The sequence below is a fragment of the Pecten maximus genome, chromosome 5, assembly GCF_902652985.1.
Source record: "Pecten maximus chromosome 5, xPecMax1.1, whole genome shotgun sequence".
Classification (NCBI taxonomy): domain Eukaryota; kingdom Metazoa; phylum Mollusca; class Bivalvia; order Pectinida; family Pectinidae; genus Pecten; species Pecten maximus.
The window spans coordinates 13,060,139-13,087,543 of record NC_047019.1 but is presented as its reverse complement, the minus strand read 5'-3'; the positions used below and the strand labels follow the sequence as shown (position 1 = coordinate 13,087,543).

Sequence of the window (27,405 nt, the reverse complement as noted above, 5' to 3'; positions counted from 1 at the left end):
AAAATCAGAGACATTACAAATTTATTGAAGTCAGACATGTCATACAGCAATTACCGGTACTAAAACACAACATTGTGACATTATCCAAATGAAGGCAATTTAAGTGTTTAGGATAATTTTCTCCCTTCAATCACCGATTGATCTCCCATTTACTTGTTCAAGATTTCTGTACATACTCCCTAGAATGTGATATCTCTGTCAACCCCTTGCTGACGTAATGGTGACAGTAAAATAAGATCAAGGCAAGAATCTAATGAAGTCATGGGAACAATTTAATGGTATCGAGTCAACATAATGTTGCATTGCAATATTTTTTTTCAATGTTGGAACACCTGAACATATTGCTTAATCAAAATAATGTGATGGAAGAAAATAATCACCCCAAACTTCAGGACATGACAGAGAAATATTCAAACCTCAGGATGACATTTTTGATTGTCTAACCGTCAGCTGAGCCTTTGGTTAGACAACTTGGAATTTTTCCCCTTGATCGTGTTGGTGATTTCTCTATCACATCCTCAAGGTAAGGAATATTTCATTAATCTACATCGTACCAAGACAAAAGATTCAAAGGTCAATCAATATCTACCAAGACAAAGATCCAAAGGTCATTGAGTATCAAAGTTAAGAATCCAAGGACAATATCAACCTATAGACAAATGATCAATATCTGTTAAAACAAAGAGTCAAAGGTCAATATCAAATAAGACAAAGGGTCCTACATCAATATCTACCAAGAAAAAGGGTCAAAGGTCAATATAATCAAAGACAGAAGGCTCAAGAACATAATCTATCAAAACCAAAGACCAAAATTATCATTATTTGCCACAATTCCTAGGTAACCAAGGGTACCATTAAATGCCTCTCAGCCAGTTTCCAGGTAACTATGGTAACTATTAAATGTCTTACAGTCAGTTCTCATGTAGCCAAGGTGACCATTAAATGTCTTACAGTGACAGTTCTCATGTAACCAAGGTTACCATTTTATGTCTAACAGTCACAGTTGTCAGGTTACCATGGTGACCATTACAGTTTTTTTTCTAGTAACCAAGGAGGCCATTACTGGTAAATACCTTACAGTCAAAGTTCTCATTTTACCTTAATCAAAGGATTGATTGGTAAAACAATAATTCTATATTCATCTTGTCACAAGTGATTGCTTGCAATTAACATTTAAATCTCACAATTAATGATTTTATCCATCGGTTTTTTTGTTGTTATTTTTTCAAGATGAGAGTACATATCTACAGTCATTTTCAGGGTGCTCAGAAGAACATCTAGATAAAATAACCTATTACTTATACATCATGAACATGTTTACACACCTGAAACAAATCCATAACTAAAACAACTACATTGAGCAATGAAAGCCAATAGGCATGCGGATACATTATTATACTTTGGAAACATGTACAGTTGTAATAAAACTACATATAACTTCAATTTTCTTAAACTGGGAAACCAACATTAACTGTACACCACTTATTTCTTACAGACTAACTACATCATTAAAACTCTTTGAAGTCAGATTCTTATAATGAAACCTGCCATTTCATTTCTGAAAGAAGATGCATTTCTTCTTCTCCATAGGATAAATGTCTTGTGAAATATTGTGTCCACAACTACAATCTGTGCCCACTTATAACTAGTACATTCTTTTGTTAATCCTCTACACCAGATGTATACCCCAGGGATGTCTTATATAATAAAAGAGGTTTTACTTACTGAGCAACCTGTTGGTTTCTCGATTCTTCAATATACATAATAATGAAGCTAAAATAAATATGTAACATATTCCCACAGCATCAACACAAAGAAAGATAACTCTCACCAGTAATCCAAATAACTTGTTAACTCTAACCAGTACTCCAGATAACTTGTTAACTCTAACCAGTACTCCAAATAACTTGTTAACTCTAACCAGTAATCCAAATAACTTGTTAACTCTAACCAGTACTCCAGATAACTTGTTAACTCTAACCAGTACTCCAGATAACTTGTTAACTCTAACCAGGTTTTATTTCTATCCATACCTGGGCTAAGTGCAGGTTCTTATTTATCCCTACTTATGTAAATTTGAATTATGGAACACAGGGTGAGGGAAATCCGTTGAAGGTTTTCTGTTCAGATAACTTCCATTTCCGTGGATTCATTGCTTTAAACATCACTTTAATATACATGTATGTCAATGTGTGTTTCAGGCTGGTCTTACGTCCTGGAAAAGTCTACGCTCATCATAAATTATCTGGATTTTGTTTGAATGAATTCATTATCATACCAAGTTTAAATTATGGTGTTGCATTTATTTTTAAAATATATGCATAAGTCAGCTAGCATACAAATACAATCAAAATTTATTTTCACTGAACAGAAATAATATCAGGTCTGAAAGGTTCAATACTCTCCTCTTTCCTTTGTAGCAAATTGTATTAATTTACAAACATATATTCACATATTAAATCATTAAGATTAAACCACTGATCACATCAGGCAAAATCACCGGTGAATTTAGCACCTGGCTTTGACTGTCATACCATAAAGTCAAAAGAAGATGAATGCTTCACTTTTATTACTTATTTAGCTCAATTAAACTTAATAATTTCACCTTAAAGCATGCAGTATACAATTTTCTTCATTAGATAATACAATGACATTTACAATACTTCACTATATTTCACACCTGACTACTAGGAGGAAATGATCTTGTGGTTGCTCAGGCAGTGTTACTGAAAAGGTATTAGCAAGGATGGACATAGTTCAGTATTGGATCAGGTCTCTTGGGTTTGAAAAGGTCACATGTGTGAGTAATTTATATAATTAGTAATGAATCAGGAGGTTTATAGGGGTTTGGCAAGGTCAGGGTGTTAGTAGTTCAGTACTGAATCGGGTACACAGGGGTTTGACAGGGAGAAGGGTTGGAATAGTCCAGTACTGAATCAGGTACACAGGGGTTTGACAGGGTGAAGGGTTGGAATAGTCCAGTATTGAATCAGGTCCACGGGGGTTTGACAGGGTGAAGGGTTGGAATAGTCCAGTACTGAATCAGGTACACAGGGGTTTGACAGGATGAAGGGTTGGAATAGTCCAGTACTGAATCAGGTACACAGGGGTTTGACAGGGTGAAGGGTTGGAATAGTCCAGTACTGAATCAGGTACACAGGGGTTTGACAGGATGAAGGGTTGGAATAGTCCAGTACTGAATCAGGTACACAGGGGTTTGACAGGGAGAAGGGTTGGAATAGTCCAGTACTGAATCAGGTACACAGGGGTTTGACAGGGTGAAGGGTTGGAATAGTCCAGTATTGAATCAGGTCCACGGGGGTTTGACAGGGTGAAGGGTTGGAATAGTCCAGTACTGAATCAGGTACATAGGGGTTTGACAGGGTGAAGGGTTGGAATATTCCATTACTGAATCAGGTATACAGGGGTTTGACAGGGTGAAGGGTTGGAATAGTCCAACACTGAATATGGTTCACAGGGGTTTGACAGGGTGAAGGGTTGGAATAGTCCAGTACTGAATCAGGTACACAGGGGTTTGACAGGGTGAAGGGTTGGAATAGTCCAGTACTGAATCAGGTACACAGGGGTTTGACAGGATGAAGGGTTGGAATAGTCCAGTACTGAATCAGGTACACAGGGGTTTGACGGGGTGAAGGGTTGGAATAGTCCAGTACTGAATCAGGTACACAGGGGTTTGACAGGATGAAGGGTTGGAATAGTCCAGTACTGAATCAGGTACACAGGGGTTTGACAGGGTGAAGGGTTGGAATAGTCCAGTACTGAATCAGGTACACAGGGGTTTGACAGGGTGAAGGGTTGGAATAGTCCAGTACTGAATCAGGTACGCAGGGGTTTGACAGGGTGAAGGGTTGGAATAGTCCAGAACTGAATCTGGTACACAGGGGTTTGACAGGGTGAAGGGTTGGAATAGTCCAGTACTAAATCAGGTACACAGAGGTTTGACAGGGTGAAGGGTTGGAATAGTCCAGTACTAAATCAGGTACACAGGGGTTTGACAGGGTGAAGGGTTAATTGAGCGAGTCCAGTTATGACAAAGGATGGATTAATTATTGTCAGTGTTAAGGGTCCAAATACATGCATACTTACCTATGTGCTGTTACTGACTGAGGGCTAATCAATAAGTGGTACACAACACTCACCTCAAACTGGGCCCAATCCCAGGAAGTGTTGAAGTGGTTAGGTCGCTGAATGTGACCAAACTGAATGTCATATGAGGCTGCATTGGCAGTGATTGAGGTGGGAAACTCGACCTTGAGGAACTTTCTGTTTTCATGCCACATAACCTGAAAACATTGAAACATCAGGTGTTAAAAGTAGTATGCAATATGTTTCCTTTACATGCCTGCATTTCACATCTGACATTATAAGGGAGCTATGAGGAACCACTTAACTGAGTTCCACATTTGAGTCAGTTTGATTGTATTGTGTTGCAGCCAATCAACAATTTGAGTCATTTAGGGCCAATTGAGTTAAGGATTTATGGCCTTCAAAATGAGTGAATATATACCAGTATATATAAATAAATTTTAGTTGTCCTTGTAAGAGTAAATGAGAAATTGAAAACAGCTTCAAAATATATTGGTGAGGATATATGAAGCCCTTTGACAGCTGTTCAATTAAATATTCTTGCACTTATTACTTATATATGAGGTTTCAATTTTGAGGTTGGGAGTAACTCGAATTTCATATTTAAAGAAGGGAGTAAATAAAGCTTCATATTTGAGGTAGAGAGTTACTTAAGTTTCACTTCTGAGATAGGTAGCTAGTACTTACCTGAGTTTCACATCTGAGGTAGGGAGTTACTTACCTGAGTTTCACATCTGAGGTAGGGAGTTACTTACCTGAGTTTCAGATTTGGGGTAGGGAGTTAATCAAGTTTCACATTTGAGGTAGGGAGTTACTTACCTGAGTTTCACATCTGAGGTAGGGAGTTACTTACCTGAGTTTCACATCTGAGGTAGGGAGTTACTTACCTGAGTTTCACATCTGAGGTAGGGAGTTACTTACTCGAGTTTCACATCTGAGGTAGGGAGTTACTTACTTGAGTTTCACATCTGAGGTAGGGAGTTACTTACTCGAGTTTCACATCTGAGGTAGGGAGTTACTTACCTGAGTTTCACATCTGAGGTAGAGAGTTACTTACTTGAGTTTCACATCTGAGGTAGGGAGTTACTTACCTGTGTTTCACATCTGAGGTAGAGAGTTACTTACTTGAGTTTCACATCTGAGGTAGAGAGTTACTTACTTGAGTTTCACATCTGAGGTAGAGAGTTACTTACCTGAGTTTCACATCTGAGGTAGAGAGTTACTTACTTGAGTTTCACATCTGAGGTAGGGAGTTATGGCATCCAGGACGATGATTTGTCTGAGATAGCTTTTATCACTGATCTTCAAAGAAAACTTGAAAAAAGTGAGATGGAAATTGTTTATTAAAGGAAAAAATACATAAACGAACATACTGGGTATTGCTAAAGTAATACATGTACCCTACTGGCCCCCGCTAAAAATAGTAACAGTGACATTGATCCAAAATCTCTGAAATTTTAACTTGTCCGGGATATTACGGTCCTTTATTATTGTGTGTAGTATCAAAATTCCTAAAGAAAAGATGCTGCTAGAACGCTGACAACCTTTTGCATTATGTACATATATACATATGCAAAACTGATGAAGAGGAAACTTCCCACTGGTGTCAATAGTAGGGAATAAAAGGGCCTTAATAATATATATAATATATATCCTAAAATATGTTTAGTCAACCAATCAAAATCAGGGGATAAAAAGGTCTATAGCATACTGTAAATAAACACAGACCTAACTTCAGACTTTTCCGCACTGAATGTACTAACTACATCATCTGTATACTGTCCTATATATGGCAGGTATTATTGGTGCATACAGATTCATCACTAAATTCAGTTATGCTCTAAAATATTAATTACAATGTCTCCCCAATCAAGAAAGTATTATCGCTATCTAACAAAGTTTTTTGTGTAATACATATATGCTTTTTAAACAAAATTTACATACTTCCATATCTTTAAGCATATGGGATATTTAAAAAAAAATGTCTGTTAGAGATACACCCACCTCTAGTGATACTCTGATAGGCCCAAGGTCATTGATCTTCACACTCTCGATTACTTCTGTTACTGGTTTTCTGAAAAGGTCAAGGTCAATTATAAGATATTGTGTAATCTGGTATATCTCCATGATATATTTCACAATTTCATCTGTTGATAAAAAAAAAAAAAAAAAAAACACTGAAGAATACGGTCAAACTGTATCATTACAGTTATATAAAAAAAATATTTGCATACTAAGAAAATTAGCACCAATCAAAATTATTATCAACAATTTTGTTTAATAAATATACCATCAAGATACACATTTGCATTTCTATGAACAAATTTCTTAAATTTCATATTTCTGAGATTCTGAGATAGTCCCTCACAGAAGTGAAAGTGAGGACAGACAGACTTACAGATTCTAACATGGGTCTGTTCCGTGAACAGGGATATCTCAACCCGAGTGTAAGAGTTTGGCCAGTCGCACGAGGTTTGCCGAGTGCTGACCAGCCAAATCCTTACATGAGGGTTGAGATATATCCTTGTTTACGAAACAGACCCATGTTTGATTTTGCAAGATTTTATGAAATTTTTCATCACGCCATCTTTAATGCTCCTTGGAATGTGCGTCAAAATTGATGACATCATCATTTACAACATGGTAACACAATGTAAAATAATATGACATTACGTTATTGAGAGCAGCGTCATATAGTGCATGCCAGCTGTCTTTACCCCTTCTGGGTGAGATTGATTTAACTTTTCCCTAGCAACCGCAGGATTACTCTGTGAAGTATGTGAGAACCGTACTTTCTACATCTATATAGCTGATGTGGGGTCCTAATAGGTAGGCTAATATTTAACCATATCACCATGTTTAAAACATACAGATGACGAAATAAAGTTGCTGTACTCACCTAGTCTCTAAGTGATAGTCCATCACATCCCAGGCATCCCAAAATAGGGGCACGTCGTCATACATCACAAACTGGTTACCATGGTGACTTGTACTGATAGCATTTCTGTAAGAAACCATAATCACATTTGGAGATTATCAGCAGCTTTTGGAGAACACAGCTCATTTATCTAGAAAATATATATTTTTTGTATATGTACATTGTGTCACAATCGCTTGTATTTGTATATTTGTCATGTGTGTCTGTATATATTGTGAAGTGTTGTTACTACCTGTATGGCGTAACGGATGTTCCGTAGAGGGGGAGTGAGCGCGCACGAGCAGGAGCCATGACAGTGCTCTAACAGGCCGTGTCGACGGATTCGAAGGATTTAACATTATACGGGCACAGAAACCTTACAGTCTGTGGTAAGTATTGTTTTAGCAATTAGTAGTTATATATATTTTGTGATAATCATCGTTTATTTTGTGTAAAAGCGGGTCATTTTACCTTGGAATGTTGTTCATGCATTATGTCAACGTGCGGTCCAATCATGCATATCGTTCAATGATTTGTAACTGTTGTAAATAATTTATATACATTTGTTCAATCATACTTCCAAATATAAACATGTATATTAGGTATTTGGAAGGTATTTAGGTTATATAACTTTATAAAACTTCAGTGCTAGTCAAATTTTATTGTATGGAAGCCCATAGGGATCGTACGGTTAGTTTTTGTATGATTAAGTTGAATTGATACATGGACCAGCACTTTTTCGGGGTAAAAAGTGTCAATATTACATTTCCTATACTTGTATTCATTATTCATGTCATATCTATAGTATTTGCGATACATTTTTAGAAATAATATTTGAAATGTATACTTTGAAAGTAGGTGCAATATTATATAATTTAGCATTATGCGTGGTTGTGTATTTGTGTGTAGCAAGTGTGTTTATATCTCCACAGCAATAATGTGGACTGGAGAGATGTGAAGCCGGATGGTCAAAACCGCCTGAGTCGTATTACAGGACCAGATGCTGCCATACTGGACTTCAGGAAATGATAACACATGATGAAGACAAGGCACAGTTTGCCGAGTTTGTGGGGACCCAGATGGAGAGTTTTCTGACGACGGGATATCATACGTCCGTGATTGACGATATATCCTTCATACAATAATGTCAGCCGTCCGTGCAGGGGTTTGTGCAGACAGACAAGAGGTATTTTGTCTGTGATTTCCTGGTAGGATTTTGCCACGTATTACACTGAGTGTACATCAGACAGACAGACTGGTGGCCTATATCTGTGATCAGAATATGCAGCTGATCTCCATTTTGTGTAGTTTTTCTGGAACATAGGAGACGTGTGCAGAGACTTATTAATTGTGTGTAAGATGTGAGAGTGTGATATGAACATTTGTAGTTATCTTGCTGTATTTTGTATATTGTGTTGTGTATATAAATTTACTATTTTTGTACATATGTGTTATTGAGTTTTCTTTTCCCCAACTGGAGAACAACCTCGCTTGTCCCACGTTACAAAATTTTGTTAAATAAAATACATTATTTATCTAAATTTGTTTGGCTCCTGTACAATTATAAGATTCGCCTCTTAAGAAATGTCATATACATCTCGGTAAAAATATTGTTATAACAGTTCTAATTAATCTCATCATTTGTCCCTAAACCTCTTCCCTGAAGATGCTGCAATAGCCATGAAAATATAAGGTTAAAATAAAAAAAAACTCAATTTTGATTGCCACACAGAAATTAATGTATTTGAAGCATTGGGAATTCCCATGCTGCAATGCCCTACACATCCCTAACCTAAGGGTAGGTTTGAAGGGTTATATACTGAGTATTGAATTTCAACAGATGGTATCAAAAGTTTTACCTGGAAACATGTTTAAAGAGTAATGGCCTAAAACGAAGCAGAACACCTGCAGGTATGCTGCTTTGTCCTCATCAGTTTCACAGGAGAAACATGTACATTGTATTTTAAAAAGATGTTTTTAAATTAGGGTCAGAATAAGAAGTATATTTCAGTAATTTTTTCACCTTGACCTACCCTTCTGTATCTAGTACATCACGTCTACTACATGACCATGACTTACCTGCTAATTCCTAAAGCAGTTATTTCTAACACACGACCTTGACCTACTTGCACCTGGCCAATACGCTAACCTCCACCACAAGACATTTACGTAACTGTCTATACCTGGTACAATGATATTTACTATGTGACCTACTTGTATGTATTTAGTACATGACTTTGACCTACCTGTCTGTTCCTGGCACAGTAACCTTAACCACATGATCATGACCTTGACCTACCTGTCTGTTCCTAGTACTGTAACCTTAACCACATGATCATGACCTTGACCTACCTGTCTGTTCTTGCTACTGTAACCTTTACCACTGTTCATGACCTTGACTTCCTTTCTGTTCTTGGTACTTTAACCTTAATCACAGTATCATGACCTTGACCTTCCTGTCTGTACCTGGTACAGCATCTCTACCACATGACCTTTACCTACCTGTTTGCTCTTGGTACTGTAACCTTAACCACATGATCTTGACCTTGACCTACCTGTCTGTTTCTGGTACAGTAACTTTAACCACCATGTGAGTTGATCAGTACTGAATCAGGTCCATATTGGTTTTACCAAGTTAAGGGTGGGAAAAATTCAGTATTGAATCAGGATTGACCCACTGGGATTTGACCAGGTTAAGGGTGGGAAAAGCTAAGTATTGAATCATGTCCATAAGGACTAATGAAATCTAATATGTGACCTTCGAATCACCTAAATGTATGTCATTTGCACAATAATCTCATACATATGACCTTGACCTTCCTGTCTGTACCTGGTACAGCATCTCTACCACATGAACTTGACCTACCTGTCTGTTCCTGGTATAGTTACCTTAATCCCATGATCATGACCTTGACTTACCTACTTGTCCCTGGCACACTTAGCTCAAGTAGATGACCAGATGAGTTTATAACAGCAGTCAGGTATTGGTTCTCCAGCTCATAGACATCTCCCTAAAAATAGACATTGATCACTACTGCCCAGCAAAGTCATTACAAATCTATTACAAACCCATTACAAACCCATTAAAAACACTGTTTCCATTAAAATTGGCCATTATTTCTCGTTTCCTTTTTTGGGACAAACCTGGAGTTAAGTTATGTAATGGGCATTATTTTTCTAAATTTCAATTACTTTCCTATTAATATTTTCTTTGTAATGGTCATTAACAAAATAATGGCCATTACTTCATGTTTTGTATTTTTTTTAATGGCCTTTATTCTGTTTGTAATGGCCATTAGAGTGGAGTCATCATAATGTTATGGCCATTACTAACTGTGGATTTTATGTACTCCCATAACATTTTCCATTTAATACCCACAACAAATTATAATCACAATGCAATGGCCATTACTTATTGGTAGCTTCATGTAATGCCCATTACATTTTCCATTTAATGGCCATAACAAATTAGGGTCACAATATAATGGCCATTACTTATTTGTACCTTCATGTAATGCCCATTACATTTTCCATTTAAAGACCATAACAAATTATGGTCATAATGCAATAGCCATTACTGAATGGTGCCTTTATGTAATGCCATTACATTTTTTTTATTCTGATGTGCAATTCCTCATAAGTAACATTTTTTTCATGTAATGGCCATTACAATTGTTACAAATATCATCACATCATATTGTAATACATAATTATGACAATATTCAATATACTACCATGAATTGTTGGCCTTAAATTAATGTATTATTTCAGTATCTTATTTTTTATTATATTGTTATTGTTTAATTCCATGTCTATATTACAATTTTGTTGTTAGCTTTAAAGAAGAATAAGGAAACTGTACAGGCTTACTAAACCCCTTTACAATAAGAAAACTTCAAATTTCCCACCAAATTTTCCCGCCAAATTTTTCCCGCCCAATAACTTAAGGGCAGGAGAGTTCCAATACATGGCAGCCATGAGGCTTTTCTCACACAGATGAACATGTTATTTTACAAATGAAGGGAAGTATTTATCTTTAATACCTGGTTCATGATTAATACAAGACTACCAGGAAATGATTTATTCAACTCTGGAAGTATGTCAACCTGTTTATAGGTAAGAATTAACTTAAAACCAATCACCATGCATGTGACCTAAATTTACATAGTGTACATTATATTCAAACAGCTTTGCCATTTCTTAAATTGTATTGCCTATTTATCTAAATTGTACAACCACACATCATATGTACATTGAGAATTAATGCAATAATGAACATAAATCACTCTTACATGTATCTGAAGAATATTAAAAGGATTTTGGGTCCACATGATTGTGTACAATACCCATTTTTGAAGCATTTATAAATTTGAAACAAATGATGGATCAATTTGAATGCAATTTTTAATGGAAGGACTACAAGTACAAGGATATATTGTCAAACATGCATAGTGATACAGTTCATGAATGACTTTGATGAAAATAAGTGGTAAAATGCATTTTCTAAATTTTCTGAATGCGTCTCATGGTTACATGTAGGTCCATTAATTTTGTATACCTGTATATATATAATGGCCATTACACTTTTGTTTGTAAAAACGTAATGGCCATTACAATTATGTTGATCTCTGAACAGTTTTTGTACTTTAAAAGTAATGGTCATTATATTTGTAAAACTTATGGCCATTAAAGTGTATTTTCTTGTAATGGGTCTATTAGTTTTGTACACCTTTAATGGCCATTACACCTTTTCTGCGAAATGTAATGGCCATTACAGAGTACACTTCAGAAAGTAATGACACTGTTAATGGGCATTACAAAAATGGTTTTGCTCCAAACCTAATGGCCATTACATTACACCAAAACGTTTAATGCCCATTACATTGAAAACTAATTATTGATGGCCCTATTACATTGTTATGGCAATTACTTAGTGAAAACTTTAATGGGTTTGTAATGGGTTTGGCCATTACTTTAGGGGCCATTAAAGGTGTACAAAAGTAATCCCAACATATGTAATGGCTTTTTAATGGGTTTGTAATGGGCAATTTGACAGTAGTGGATGTCACAGGTACAAATATAGAGACATTTTATATTAATTACTGACAGTCGAGAGGCCCAGGTACAAAGACATTTTACATTATACTGACAGGAGAGAGGCCCAGGTACACCCAGATACAGAGAGATTTTACATTATACTGACAGGAGAGAGGCCCAAGTACACCCAGATACAGAGAGATTTTACATTATACTGACAGGAGAGAGGCCCAGGTACACCCAGATACAGAGATATTTTACATTATACTGACAGGAGAGAGGCCCAGGTACACCCAGATACAGAGAGATTTTACATTATACTGACAGGAGAGAGGCCCAGGTACACCCAGATACAGAGATATTTTACATTATACTGACAGGAGAGAGGCCCAGGTACACCCAGATACAGAGATATTTTACATTATACTGACAGGAGAGAGGCCCAGGTACACCCAGATACAGAGATATTTTACATTATACCGACAGGAGAGAGGCCCAGGTACATCCAGATACAGAGAGATTTTACATTATACTGACAGGAGAGAGGCCCAGGTACACCCAGATACAGAGAGATTTTACATTATACTGACAGGAGAGAGGCCCAGGTACACCCAGATACAGAGAGATTTTACATTATACCGACAGGAGAGAGGCCCAGGTACAGAGACATTTTACATTATACTGACAGGAGAGAGGCCACAGGTACAAATTCAGAGATATTTTACATTATACTGACAGGAGAGAGGCCCAGGTACACCCAGGTACAGAGATATTTTACATTATACTGACAGGAGAGAGGCCCAGGTACACCCAGATACAGAGATATTTTACATTATACTGACAGGAGAGAGGCCCAGGTACACCCAGATACAGAGATATTTTACATTATACTGACAGGAGAGAGGCCCAGGTACACCCAGATACAGAGATATTTTACATTATACTGACAGGAGAGGCCCAGGTACACCCAGATACAGAGATATTTTACATTATACCGACAGGAGAGAGGCCCAGGTACACCCAGATACAGAGATATTTTACATTATACTGACAGGAGAGAGGCCCAGGTACACCCAGATACAGAGATATTTTACATTATACCGACAGGAGAGAGGCCCAGGTACACCCAGATACAGAGAGATTTTACATTATACTGACAGGAGAGAGGCCCAGGTACACCCAGATACAGAGAGATTTTACATTATACTGACAGGAGAGAGGCCCAGGTTCACCCAGATACAGAGAGATTTTACATTATACCGACAGGAGAGAGGCCCAGGTACAGAGACATTTTACATTATACTGACAGGAGAGAGGCCACAGGTACAAATTCAGAGATATTTCACATTATACTGACAGGAGAGAGGCCCAGGTACACCCATGTACAGAGATATTTTATATTATACTGACAGGAGAGAGGCCACAGGTAGAAATTCAGAGATATTTCACATTATACTGACAGTCGAGAAGTCACTAGTACATATATGGAGACATTCTATAATACGAACATGAGAGAGGCCATATACAGGTACAAATACTGAGACATTTTGTATTAATTACTGACAGTCGAGAGGCCACAGCACTATAACACAGAGAAATACAATTGAATAGCAGCTGCATTCAGTTACTTGTACCTAAGGAATATATTTACACTTAAGAAAAAAAATCATTATTATACGTATATTTTTCTTTCGCTAATTTTTCAATATAACCATACTTTATCTTTTCTAACATCTGGACAGGGAATCTGTTTACTGAAGGATAAAACAATCATAAAACTGGATTATCATCAATGTCACTGAAAACCATTAGTATCCCCACACAGTACTGTACCTGTTTCACCACTGTGACGGGGAACTGACATTCCTGGGGTAGAAGACTTGTATAACCACAGCTTGGAACCAACACAATGGCTGTAATATGTACAAAACACAGTGATACACCTAGGTCTATAATATATACTGTAAACTTACACATTTTAGTGGTTATCTTATTTTAGTGGTTTAACACTCAAAGTATTACTCTAAATTAGGTGCTAATTGTAGTTTATCTATATTGTTGTTTACTGCAAGCATTGTGTATTTGCGAATTTAGGATGGCAAGTCACTCCATTTTAAGCCACAAAAACTTGCTATTAGACTAGGCAGCTGATGCTCAGATACATGAACGTCAAATCATACCTTTTCTGTTTTCTTATTGTTTCCGATCCTTAAGTAGATCGATACACATCGTAATATGTACATTTCTACATAAAAAGCTTCTATGTTATATATTACAGTATACCTATCCACATACTAGGCCTATGATAATTGATTATCATAGGAATTCCTTCAAATGAATGCCAGAATATATTATATAAAGGTATATATTATAATTAAAATGTTACTAATTATGTAATTAGATGAACAAACTTATTCTTAGAATCTATAGCCCCCACTTTTCCCCTTTCATGAGGTGGTAATCTGATAGTATTTGTTGTCGCTATTGCACAGAAACTTCCAAAAATTGCATTTTTCGTTAATCATGGGGCCATAACTCTGCCAAATATTGTCCGCAAAAGAGTTGTGATGGAACATGGCAGAGCCATTTAGGCATTTAACACAGTTTCAAGAAAATCTGAAAATATTTGTTGCCCTTTTTGCATGGAAACATAAAAGGGGCCATAACTCTGCCAAATAACGTTCGCAAAAATTTGGAATCTAACATCACCGAGCCGTTTAGGCATTTAATAAAAAATCCGATAATATTTTATGCTGTTATTGCACAGAAACAAAGTGTGATAGACCAACCCAAATCAATATCCCCCGTTACGGTGAAAGCGGGGGATAAAAAAGCAATTTTATGTATATCACTTAGAAAACAAAAAGAAAAACTAGAAAATGTCTGTTAGATATAAATGCCCCCACTGCCACTTGACATCCCAAAATAGAGTTTGGTGAGGATTGCATTGGCAGTTCCAGAGATAAACTAGTTACATTGCATCGGGACGCAATTGGACAATATAATAATCATGATCAACAGGCATGCTTAAATAAATATAGCTGATTTTGTTTTACCCATGTTGTTTTTGACTGGATGCCGATTTTTAACGTACCAATTAAGAATGTTACTGTTACTGTAGACATCTATAACTTACTGTAGACATCTATAACTTACTGTAGACATCTATAACTTACCATGACTGTTACTGTAGACATCTATAACTTACTGTAGACATCTATAACTTACCATCACTGTTACTGTAGACATCTATAACTTACCATCACTGTTACTGTAGACATCTATAACTTACCAAGACTGTTACTGTAGACATCTATAACTTACCATCACTGTTACTGTAGACATCTATAACTTACCATGACTGTTACTGTAGACATCTATAACTTACCATCACTGTTACTGTACACATCTATAACTTACCATTACTGTTACTGTAGACATCTATAACTTACCATTACTGTTACTGTAGACATATATAACTTACCATTACTGTTACTGTACACATCTATAACTTACCATTACTGTTACTGTAGACATATATAACTTACCATTACTGTTACTGTACACATCTATAACTTACCAACACTGTTACTGTAGACATATATAACTTACCAAGACTGTTACTGTAGACATATATAACTTACCAAGACTGTTACTGTAGACATATATAACTTACCAAGACTGTAACTGTAGACATCTATAACTTACCATGACTGTTACTGTAGACATATATAACTTACCAAGACTGTTACTGTAGACATCTATAACTTACTGTAGACATCTATAACTTACCATGACTGTTACTGTAGACATCTATAACTTACCATGACTGTTACTGTAGACATATATAACTTACCAACACTGTTACTGTAGACATCTATAACTTACCATGACTGTTACTGTAGACATATATAACTTACCAAGACTGTTACTGCAGACATCTATAACTTACCAAGACTGTTACTGTAGACATCTATAACTTACCAAGACTGTTACTGTAGACATATATAACTTACCAACACTGTTACTGTAGACATCTATAACTTACCATGACTGTTACTGTAGACATATATAACTTACCATGACTGTTACTGTAGACATATATAACTTACCAAGACTGTTACTGTAGACATATATAACTTACCAACACTGTTACTGTACACATCTATAACTCACCAAGACTGTTACTGTAGACATCTATAACTTACTGTAGACATCTATAACTTACCATGACTGTTACTGTAGACATCTATAACTTACCATGACTGTTACTGTAGACATCTATAACTTACCAAGACTGTTACTGTAGACATCTATAACTTACCAAGACTGTTACTGTACACATCTATAACTTACCAAGACTATTACTGTAGACATCTATAACTTACCAAGACTGTTACTGTAGACATCTATAACTTACCAAGACTGTTACTGTAGACATCTATAACTGGGAATATCAAGACTGTTACTGTAGACATCTGTAACTTACCATGACTGTTACTGTACACATCTATAACTTACCAAGACTGTTACTGTAGACATCTATAACTGGGAATATCAAGACTGTTACTGTAGACATCTGTAACTTACCAAGACTGTTACTGTAGACATCTATAACTTACCAAGACTGTTACTGTACACATCTATAACTTACCAAGACTGTTACTGTAGACATCTATAACTTACCAAGACTGTTACTGTAGACATATATAACTTACCAACACTGTTACTGTACACATCTATAACTTACCAAGACTGTTACTGTAGACATCTATAACTTACCAAGACTGTTACTGTAGACATCTATAACTCACCAAGACTGTTACTGTAGACATCTATAACTCACCAAGACTGTTACTAAAGACATCTATAACTTACTGTAGACATCTATAACTTACCATAACTGTTACTGTAGACATCTATAACTTACTGTAGACATCTATAACTTACCATGACTGTTACTGTACACATCTATAACTTACCAAGAGTGTTACTGTAGACATCTATAACTTACCAAGATTGTTACTGTAGACATCTATAACTTACCAAGACTGTTACTGTAGACATATATAACTTACCAACACTGTTACTGTACACATCTATAACTTACCAAGACTGTTACTGTAGACATCTATAACTTACCAAGACTGTTACTGTAGACATCTATAACTCACCAAGACTGTTACTGTAGACATCTATAACTCACCAAGACTGTTACTGTAGACATCTATAACTTACCAACACTGTTACTGTACACATCTATAACTTACCAAGACTGTTACTGTAGACATCTATAACTGGGAATATCAAGACTGTTACTGTAGACATCTGTAACTTACCAACACTGTTACTGTACACATCTATAACTTACCAAGACTGTTACTGTAGACATCTATAACTGGGAATATCAAGACTGTTACTGTAGACATCTATAACTTACCAAGACTGTTACTGTAGACATCTATAACTTACCAAGAGTGTTACTGTACACATCTATAACTTACCAAGAGTGTTACTGTAGACATCTGTAACTTACCAAGATTGTTACTGTAGACATCTATAACTGGGAATATCAAGACTGTTACTGTAGACATCTGTAACTTACCAACACTGTTACTGTACACATCTATAACTTACCAAGACTGTTACTGTAGACATCTATAACTGGGAATATCAAGACTGTTACTGTAGACATCTATAACTTACCAAGACTGTTACTGTAGACATCTATAACTTACCAAGAGTGTTACTGTACACATCTATAACTTACCAAGAGTGTTACTGTACACATCTGTAACTTACCAAGATTGTTACTGTAGACATCTATAACTTACCAAGACTGTTACTGTACACATCTATAACTTACCAAGACTGTTACTGTACACATCTATAACTTACCAAGACTGTTACTGTACACATCTATAACTTACCAAGATTGTTACTGTACACATCTATAACTTACCAAGACTGTTACTGTAGACATCTATAACTTACCAAGACTGTTACTGTAGACATCTATAACTTACCAAGACTGTTACTGTAGACATCTATAACTTACCAAGACTGTTACTGTAGACATCTATAACTTACCAAGACTGTTGCTGTAGACATCTATAACTTACCATGACTGTTACTGTAGACATCTATAACTTACCAAGACTGTTACTGTAGACATCTATAACTTACTGTAGACATCTATAACTTACCAAGACTGTTACTGTAGACATCTATAACTTACCAAGACTGTTACTGTACACATCTATAACTTACCAAGATTGTTACTGTACACATCTATAACTTACCAAGACTGTTACTGTAGACATCTATAACTTACCAAGACTGTTACTGTAGACATCTATAACTTACTGTAGACATCTATAACTTACCAAGACTGTTACTGTAGACATATATAACTCACCAACACTCTTACTGTACACATCTATAACTCACCAAGACTGTTACTGTAGACATCTATAACTCACCAAGACTGTTACTGTAGACATCTATAACTTACCAAGATTGTTACTGTAGACATCTATAACTTACCAAGACTGTTACTGTAGACATATATAACTTACCAACACTGTTACTGTACACATCTATAACTTACCAAGACTGTTACTGTAGACATCTATAACTTACCAAGACTGTTACTGTAGACATCTATAACTGGGAATATCAAGACTGTTACTGTAGACATCTGTAACTTACCAACACTGTTACTGTACACATCTATAACTTACCAAGACTGTTACTGTAGACATCTATAACTTACCAAGACTGTTACTGTAGACATCTATAACTTACCAAGACTGTTACTGTAGACATCTATAACTTACCAAGACTGTTACTGTAGACATCTATAACTTACCAAGACTGTTACTGTAGACATCTATAACTTACTGTAGACATCTATATCTTACTGTAGACATCTATAACTTACCAAGACTGTTACTGTACACATCTATAACTTACCAAGACTGTTACTGTACACATCTGTAACTTACCAAGATTGTTACTGTAGACATCTATAACTTACCAAGACTGTTACTGTAGACATCTATAACTTACCAAGACTGTTACTGTAGACATCTATAACTTACCAAGACTGTTACTGTAGACATCTATAACTTACCATGACTGTTACTGTAGACATATATAACTTACCAAGATTGTTACTGTAGACATCTATAACTTACCAAGACTGTTACTGTAGACATCTATAACTTACTGTACACATCTATAACTTACCAAGACTGTTACTGTACACATCTATAACTTACCAAGACTGTTACTGTAGACATCTATAACTTACCAACACTGTTACTGTAGACATCTATAACTTACCAAGACTGTTACTGTAGACATCTATAACTTACTGTACACATCTATAACTTACCAAGACTGTTACTGTACACATCTATAACTTACCAAGACTGTTACTAAAGACATCTATAACTTACCAAGATTGTTACTGTAGACATCTATAACTTACCAAGACTGTTACTGTACACATCTATAACTTACCATGACTGTTACTGTAGACATCTATAACTTACCAAGACTGTTACTGTAGACATCTATAACTTACCAAGACTGTTACTGTAGACATCTATAACTTACCAAGATTGTTACTGTAGACATCTATAACTTACCAAGACTGTTACTGTAGACATCTATAACTTACCAAGACTCTTACTGTAGACATCTATAACTTACCAAGACTGTTACTGTAGACATCTATAACTTACCATGACTGTTACTGTAGACATCTATAACTTACTGTAGACATCTATAACTTACTGTAGACATCTATAACTTACCAAGATTGTTACTGTAGACATCTATAACTTACCAAGACTGTTACTGTAGACATCTATAACTTACCAAGACTGTTACTGTAGACATCTATAACTTACCAACACTGTTACTGTAGACATCTAAAACTTACCAAGACTGTTACTGTAGACATCTATAACTCACCAACACTGTTACTGTAGACATCTAAAACTTACCAAGACTGTTACTGTAGACATCTATAACTCACCAACACTGTTACTGTACACATCTATAACTCACCAAGACTGTTACTGTAGACATCTATAACTTACCAAGACTGTCACTGTACACATCTATAACTTACCAAGAGTGTTACTGTAGACATCTATAACTTACCAAGACTGTTACTGTAGACATATATAACTTACCAAGACTGTTACTGTAGACATCTATAACTTACCAACACTGTTACTGTAGACATCAATAACTTACCATTACTGTTACTGTAGACATCTATAACTTACCAACACTGTTACTGTAGACATATATAACTTACCAACACTGTTACTGTAGACATATATAACTTACCAACACTGTTACTGTAGACATCCATAACTTACCAAGACTGTTACTAAAGACATCTATAACTTACCAAGACTGTCACTGTACACATCTATAACTTACCAAGATTGTTACTGTAGACATCTATAACTTACCAAGACTGTTACTGTACACATCTATAACTTACCATGACTGTTACTGTAGACATATATAACTTACTGTAGACATCTATAACTTACCATCACTGTTACTGTAGACATCTATAACTTACCATCACTGTTACTGTAGACATCTATAACTTACCAAGATTGTTACTGTAGACATCCAATTGCAGTAAATCCTGATCTAGCTTTAATCTTTTGGATGAACTTTCTGAGATTTCCTCGCTTTCATCTACAGGCACAATGATTACATCTGACCGCTCCCAGCTAAGGGTGTTGACCACTAGTGGACAGAGGTCAGACTGACCAACAGTTAGATGGGAAAAGGCACGGTTCCATAATGCATTTCCAGACTTCAGTATATCTGAAATTAATCATGTTGTCTAGTAGGATGTGTATGTATAAGAGTCCTATAGGGCTCGTACCTTTCAAACACTAATGACTTTGAGCAAATAAGTAATTTATAAGTCTTCAGTGACTTCTACAAGATGAAATTTAAAAAAAATGATCATTTAAAGATTCAATCCATTTACCCCTGTAAAGAGTACCTGGAACAACTACCGTTTAAGTCATATTATAGATTTAAGTGGTATATACCAATGATATACATATATACCAGGTACATATTTTCCCAGTAATGCTATTTTAGCTATTTTCAATCCGAAAATATTATGCTATTTTTTTTTTTGCACCTAATATAGTTCTTTCTTTATACTCTTTCTATTAGAAAATAATTTGGGTGCCCCGATTGATCAATGTGCTAATCTGTTAAAATTTGGAAATGCGCTAAAATATGCTGAACTGTCCGTGATTGATGGAGAAACTTACCTATGTAGTGATTATTTGCATCCTTGTATACCTTGATGGAACAAAGGATAAACATAGCAGAAAGTTACATGTATATCACAACAAACAAATCTATGATCAGTGAAGTAATAGTGACAGTACAGTTAACTATAAAATTTTCAAGGCCCCTTTGGCTACAAAAGATCACAAAAAAGAGATGTCAAATATATGTCAAAGAATCATTGATGGAAGTGAAATGTTAAATGTCATATTCAATATATATACTCATTCCATCGTTACTGAACCAAATGTTCACTTACATATAACAGACCTACATGTATCAGATAGATTTTCTTTCCTACAGCACCTCTAGTAAATACATGTCCTTACACATGCTCATCATGACTTGGTTTTGTGACTTTCACTAAACCATCTTTTTAAAAATTTTACAATTTTATTGTACATGTGATATTTGTTACTCCCATACATTGTTTGCTGTATAAACACATCTCAACTTGGCTAATGCTACATTGTCATACTTATAACACCATCATATTGACGTAACCAAATTAAGGTCTATTATTCAAAAAATATATTATAACACATATAACACAAAGTAAAACTATTTATACACACTAGGATAAACTATTATTGACCTATAATCATTATTAATTATTACCCTGTTAAGTAGCTTTTGAACACACCAATTTTGTTAAATAGTACAGTATAATTTTGCCACTGAATTCAAACCTTATTAATACTTAGCATAAAAAAACTGATTAGCATACAAATTTCATGAAATTTTACCATATAATTTGCCATTGACCTTAACTAATTAGCATACCAGTTCTATAGATGACCCAGGAAGTACATCATGGAATTGGTTCAGCAGTAACAGTTTCCAGAGTCTGAGGAGTTCGTCTGCTGGATAGTCGTAATCATCTGCGGCCAGCGCCAGGCTGTTCAATAACTCAACATCATGGAGCAAAATCTCACATCTACGATTGAGTTCTTTTATCTTAAAATGAAAAATGACAAAAAAGATTGAATCAAAGAAGCATGTATAGCACATCAATAAAACAAAATTAGAATAAACATTTTCTTTTAAGAGTCTTATATTTTAAGATGCTACACGTACATCTCTGGCACACAGCGATTATCGCCTAAGTATGATCAATTAAAAACAGGAAAAAGTTGGTATATATTTCTTTGTATACAAGAAGTTATATACTTTATGCTGTTACCACCATCCACAAGTCTGTACTTCTATTTTCATTCAAATTCAAAGCTCATAATTAACTGCGTCCTAAAGAAATTCTATAGTGTTTTGCCTCTTTTTCATTTTGAATTGCTATTGTTTGGCAATGTCACATAAAGAGTCCGATAGATAAATAAACTTTTTAAGGTAGGTAATAGTCAGACCTTGGCTTGGGTGGTATATGTGCCATTGTGAAGCTCTAGGTATAGCTCTCCTGTCCATTTACATAATTTGTCACCATCATTCTTCTCAACAGTGGAGAAATATTCATCAGGTGTGCTCATCTTGACTCTGTCCAAGAAGAAAAAGACTTTATCTCAGCATGATGGGTATTGCTAAATCAGCTACATGTGTCCTACTGGTGCTTGCTAAAAACAGTAACAGTGCTCTTGACCTTGGCCCTAAAACAGACAGACGGGGAGAAAACCTATGGTCCCCCTGTTTTACTGGATAGGGCCTATAACACATGCACCATATCAACAAGAGGCTCAAAGGGCATGTATTGCTTATCTAGGTATTCCAAAATCAGAACAAACTATTCTCCTTGCATATATTACAATTTTTTTTTAATATTTTAGGATGTCTTACAGTAAACATGGGTGGGGGGGGGGGGGGGGGGGGGGGTTAACATTTTTCCTTATAATAACAATGTTTTGGTTATAAGGATGACTCAACTTAAATTCAGTTGAAAAACACTCAGCACTTCGTACTTCACTCACTTTCCTAACGAAATATTTATAAGAATTTGCTATATTTCTCTAATTACAACCCCCCACCCCCACCATAATGAGCCTAGTGTTATTTGCTAGTTAATTAATGGTTATATTTACATCTGCACTGCAACTACAGGAATTTAACTAAAACTAACGACCACTGAGAAAGTGGAGAAGATATTTACACCCGGTAGAGTTACCTACCTTGGCAGACCGTCTGTATCCTCTATCCTATGTAGTCGCTGGAGCATGTCCTCCCTGTCACATAAAACACAGCAATTATCTTGTTTGTATGTAAAATTAGTGCAAAATGACCTTCCATCCATTTTTCATTTCATTTATAACTTTCAGTTTAAAATTGAAAGTATTCTGCTAATTCTATTTACAATATCTAAGATATATACATATTTTTTTAAATATCTAAATGACAATCTGAAATTTTTTTTATTGAAATAATACAAAAAAAAAGAAAAATTACTGCTGAAGCAATAACAATAATAATCTCAATCAAGGTATAAAGAATGTTAGAGATCTTACGAAGGACCGTTGCCGCCGTCACCATAACCAAACAGGTACATACTGTGACCAGACCGCCCCTTGTCTTGGTAGTTAGACAAACTGAACAGTACCTAGACATATCAACATATAATAATAATTAAATTCCAGTAAATTTACTAATTTTTGTATATATAAATTTCAGCACATTGCCAAATATTACCACAAAAATCTCAATGATGAATTGGAGCACAAATACTTCTTAAGTTGTCCTTAAGGAGGATTACAACATAAATTGTCCCTATGAAGGATAATAGGACCTAAATTGTCCCTATGAAGGATTATATAAATTGTCCCTATGAAGGATTATAGGACATAAATTGTCCCTATGGAGGATTAGGACATAAATCTTCCCTATGGAGGATTATAGGACATAAATTGTCCCTATGAAGGATTATAGGACATAAATTGTCCCTATAGAGGATTAGGACATAAATTGTCCCTATGGAGGATTAGGACATAAATTGTCCCTATGGAGGACGTAAACTGTCACTATGGAGGATTTGATGTAAATTGTCCCTATAGAGGATTATTTAGGACATAAATTGTCCCTATGGAGGATAAGGAGGTAAATTGTCCCTATGGAGGATTAGGACACAAATTATCACTTTGGAAGAATAGGACATAAATTGTCTCTATGGAGGACGTAAACTGTCACTATGGAGGATTTGATGTAAATTGTCCCTATAGAGGATTATTTAGGACATAAATTGTCCCTATGGAAGATAAGGATGTAAATTGTCCCTATGGAGGATTAGGACATAAATTGTCCCTATGGAGGATTATTTAGGACATAAATTGTCCCTATGGAGGATAAGGATGTAAATTGTCCCTATGGAGGATTAGGACATAAATTGTCCCTATAGAGGATTATTTAGGACATAAATTGTCCCTATGGAGGATAAGGATGTAAATTGTCCCTATGGAGGATTAGGACATAAATTATCACTTTGGAAGAATAGGACATAAATTGTCCCTATGGAGGACGTAAACTGTCACTATGGAGGATTTGATGTAAATTGTCCCTATGGAGGATTATTTAGGACATAAATTGTCCCTATGGAGGATAAGGATGTAAATTGTCCCTATGGAGGATTAGGACATAAATTGTCCCTATGGAGGATAAGGATGTAAATTGTCCCTATGGAGGATTAGGACATAAATTATCACTTTGGAAGAATAGGACATAAATTGCCCCTAAGGAGGATTAATTAGGATGAAAATTGTCTCCAAAGAGGATTAGGACATATAATGTCCCTATAGATGCTAATTTATTGTTTTGAGGCAATGTGACATATCAACATTTAGACTTACTGACAAAATGTACATTGTAAGGGAGACAATCATGATCAAATAATGCTTATAATGGTAAGATATGTATTATTATAATCCAGCTCCAGAATATGTCACCATTACAAAATTTAAGTATTTGACCTGCAGTCAAATAGAACTGTATACCTCTTTGACATGGCCTTTCATCTCGTACGAGTCACCAGGAGGGAAATGGGAGAGGACTTTGCTGCCGTCGATGCCCTGCCACCAAAATGTGTGGTGCTGAAACAATATAACCCATAGGTTGTATTTTTATTAATTGACAATTAAGCTACATCAAAATGCCAAAATTCATAAATATGATATATTATACACCTTTTTACAGCCCACAAATAAGTCCCATTCTTCATCTGTGCAGGATTACCAATATAAAATATTATAATTTAAAAGTGGCTAACAAAAAAGACCTTCATAACTTTTCATACTAAACTTTTGCACTAGGGGAAGGGGTTTATTTGAGAATAAATACAGTATGATGAATTAGGGCAAAGTGTGTTTCTGCTTATTACCAATTTATCCTGTTATAAGCCCAGGGGAAAACACAGATATGATGGGCTTATTTCCAAAAGTGGGCTCATTTATAGATAAATACGGTATAACAACAAATCAAATATTCTTAATGTGCTATTTTTTTTGCTTGTAACTGAAATGCCATGTTGAAAACGATCAATCTTCTATCATTAGGAATCTGTTACAGCAAACTTATCCACTATATATTTACAGGGAACTTACAGCAAACTTATCCACTACATACTTACAGGGAACTTACAGCAAACTTATCCACTATATACTTACAGGGAACTTACAGTAAACTTATCCACTACATACTTACAGGGAACTTACAGCAAACTTATCCACTATATACTTACAGGGAACTAACAGTAAACTTATCCACTACATACTTACAGGAAACTTACAGCAAACTTATCCACTATATATTTACAGGGAACTTACAGTAAACGTATCAACTGTATACTTACAGGGAACTTACAGTAAACTTATCCACTATATACTTACAGGGAATTTACAGCAAACTTATCCACTACATACTTACAGGGAACTTACAGCAAACTTATCCACTATATATTTACAGGGAACTTACAATAAACTTATCCACTACATACTTACAGGAAACTTACAGCAAACGTATCCACTATATATTTACAGGGAGCTTACAGTAAACTTATCCACTATATATTTACAGGGAACTTATAGCAAACTTATCCACTATATACTTACAGGGAACTTACAGTAAACTTATCCACTAAATACTTACAGGAAACTTACAGCAAACTTATCCACTACATACTTACAGGGAACTTACAGCAAACTTATCCACTATATACTTACAGTGACTTACAGTAAACTTATCCACTTTATATTTACAGGGAACTTACAGTAAACTTATCCACTATATACTTACAGGGAACTTATCCACTACATACTTACAGGGAACTTATTGACAAGGCTCCAACTGAGTTTCTGAGTCAGGAAGCGTTTGATATTACAGATGTTCATGATCTGAGGAAGTTGAGCGGAGTATCCGAACGTGTCTGGCAGCCAGAACTATTACAAATCAAGTATAGATATATATATCAGTTAGAATTCAATGTTTTTTAGCCACAAATCTATTTAAAATTGTGATCAAATCATGAAAGGCTTTGCTGATAAAAAAAACTTTATGACAGGTTTCAAAACAACAAATAGAAACAACCCACTGTATCATACATTCTGTACAAATTGTATTGAACACAAAATTTCATAAAATTTCGATTAAATCATGATCACCATTTAAATATAAAGAATCAAGCCAACTGAATGTATTTACAAAGAGTAATGTTACTACCTCTGAACATGTTTTGCCAAATTCTTTTTGAAAGAATAACTGTCCATACAAGAACTGTCTGATAAAGGATTCTCCACTAGGAATGTTTCCATCCTGTTTTGAGAAAGAAAAGCGGTAAAGCATTAAACAATAAGATCACTCTCAGCTCAATCCTTAATCCTAGAAAAGAACTTTTGTAATAAAAAAATCTATCTGTAAAGTATCTGTAACCCTGGTAAATACTAATAGCTGCAATATATTGCACGGCAAGAAAGCTCTTCTCTTTAGTTTGATCGGTTGAGCGTAAGACTAGTAAGCCAGCGGCTCCATGTTCGATCACTAGAAGAGCATGCAGTGATTTAAATCTAATGATC

General features: G+C 35.4%; 1 protein-coding gene across 1 annotated transcript in view; it reads right to left on the bottom strand.

The window, feature by feature from the left end:
• Window positions 1-27,405, bottom strand: part of LOC117327213 (alpha-mannosidase 2C1-like) — a 51,327-nt gene that overhangs the window by 13,535 nt on the left and 10,387 nt on the right. Inside the window, exons 11-25 of the mRNA XM_033884078.1 lie at window positions 27,053-27,145; window positions 26,656-26,772; window positions 25,333-25,428; window positions 23,857-23,948; window positions 23,524-23,577; window positions 22,771-22,897; window positions 22,193-22,366; window positions 21,391-21,421; window positions 20,705-20,926; window positions 13,895-13,974; window positions 9,944-10,035; window positions 7,007-7,111; window positions 6,112-6,181; window positions 5,335-5,421; window positions 4,161-4,304 (exon numbers count right to left, since the gene is read on the bottom strand). Coding sequence (XP_033739969.1) covers window positions 4,161-4,304; window positions 5,335-5,421; window positions 6,112-6,181; window positions 7,007-7,111; window positions 9,944-10,035; window positions 13,895-13,974; window positions 20,705-20,926; window positions 21,391-21,421; window positions 22,193-22,366; window positions 22,771-22,897; window positions 23,524-23,577; window positions 23,857-23,948; window positions 25,333-25,428; window positions 26,656-26,772; window positions 27,053-27,145 — 1,584 coding nt within the window. The remainder of the gene's footprint in view (window positions 1-4,160; window positions 4,305-5,334; window positions 5,422-6,111; window positions 6,182-7,006; window positions 7,112-9,943; window positions 10,036-13,894; window positions 13,975-20,704; window positions 20,927-21,390; window positions 21,422-22,192; window positions 22,367-22,770; window positions 22,898-23,523; window positions 23,578-23,856; window positions 23,949-25,332; window positions 25,429-26,655; window positions 26,773-27,052; window positions 27,146-27,405) is intronic.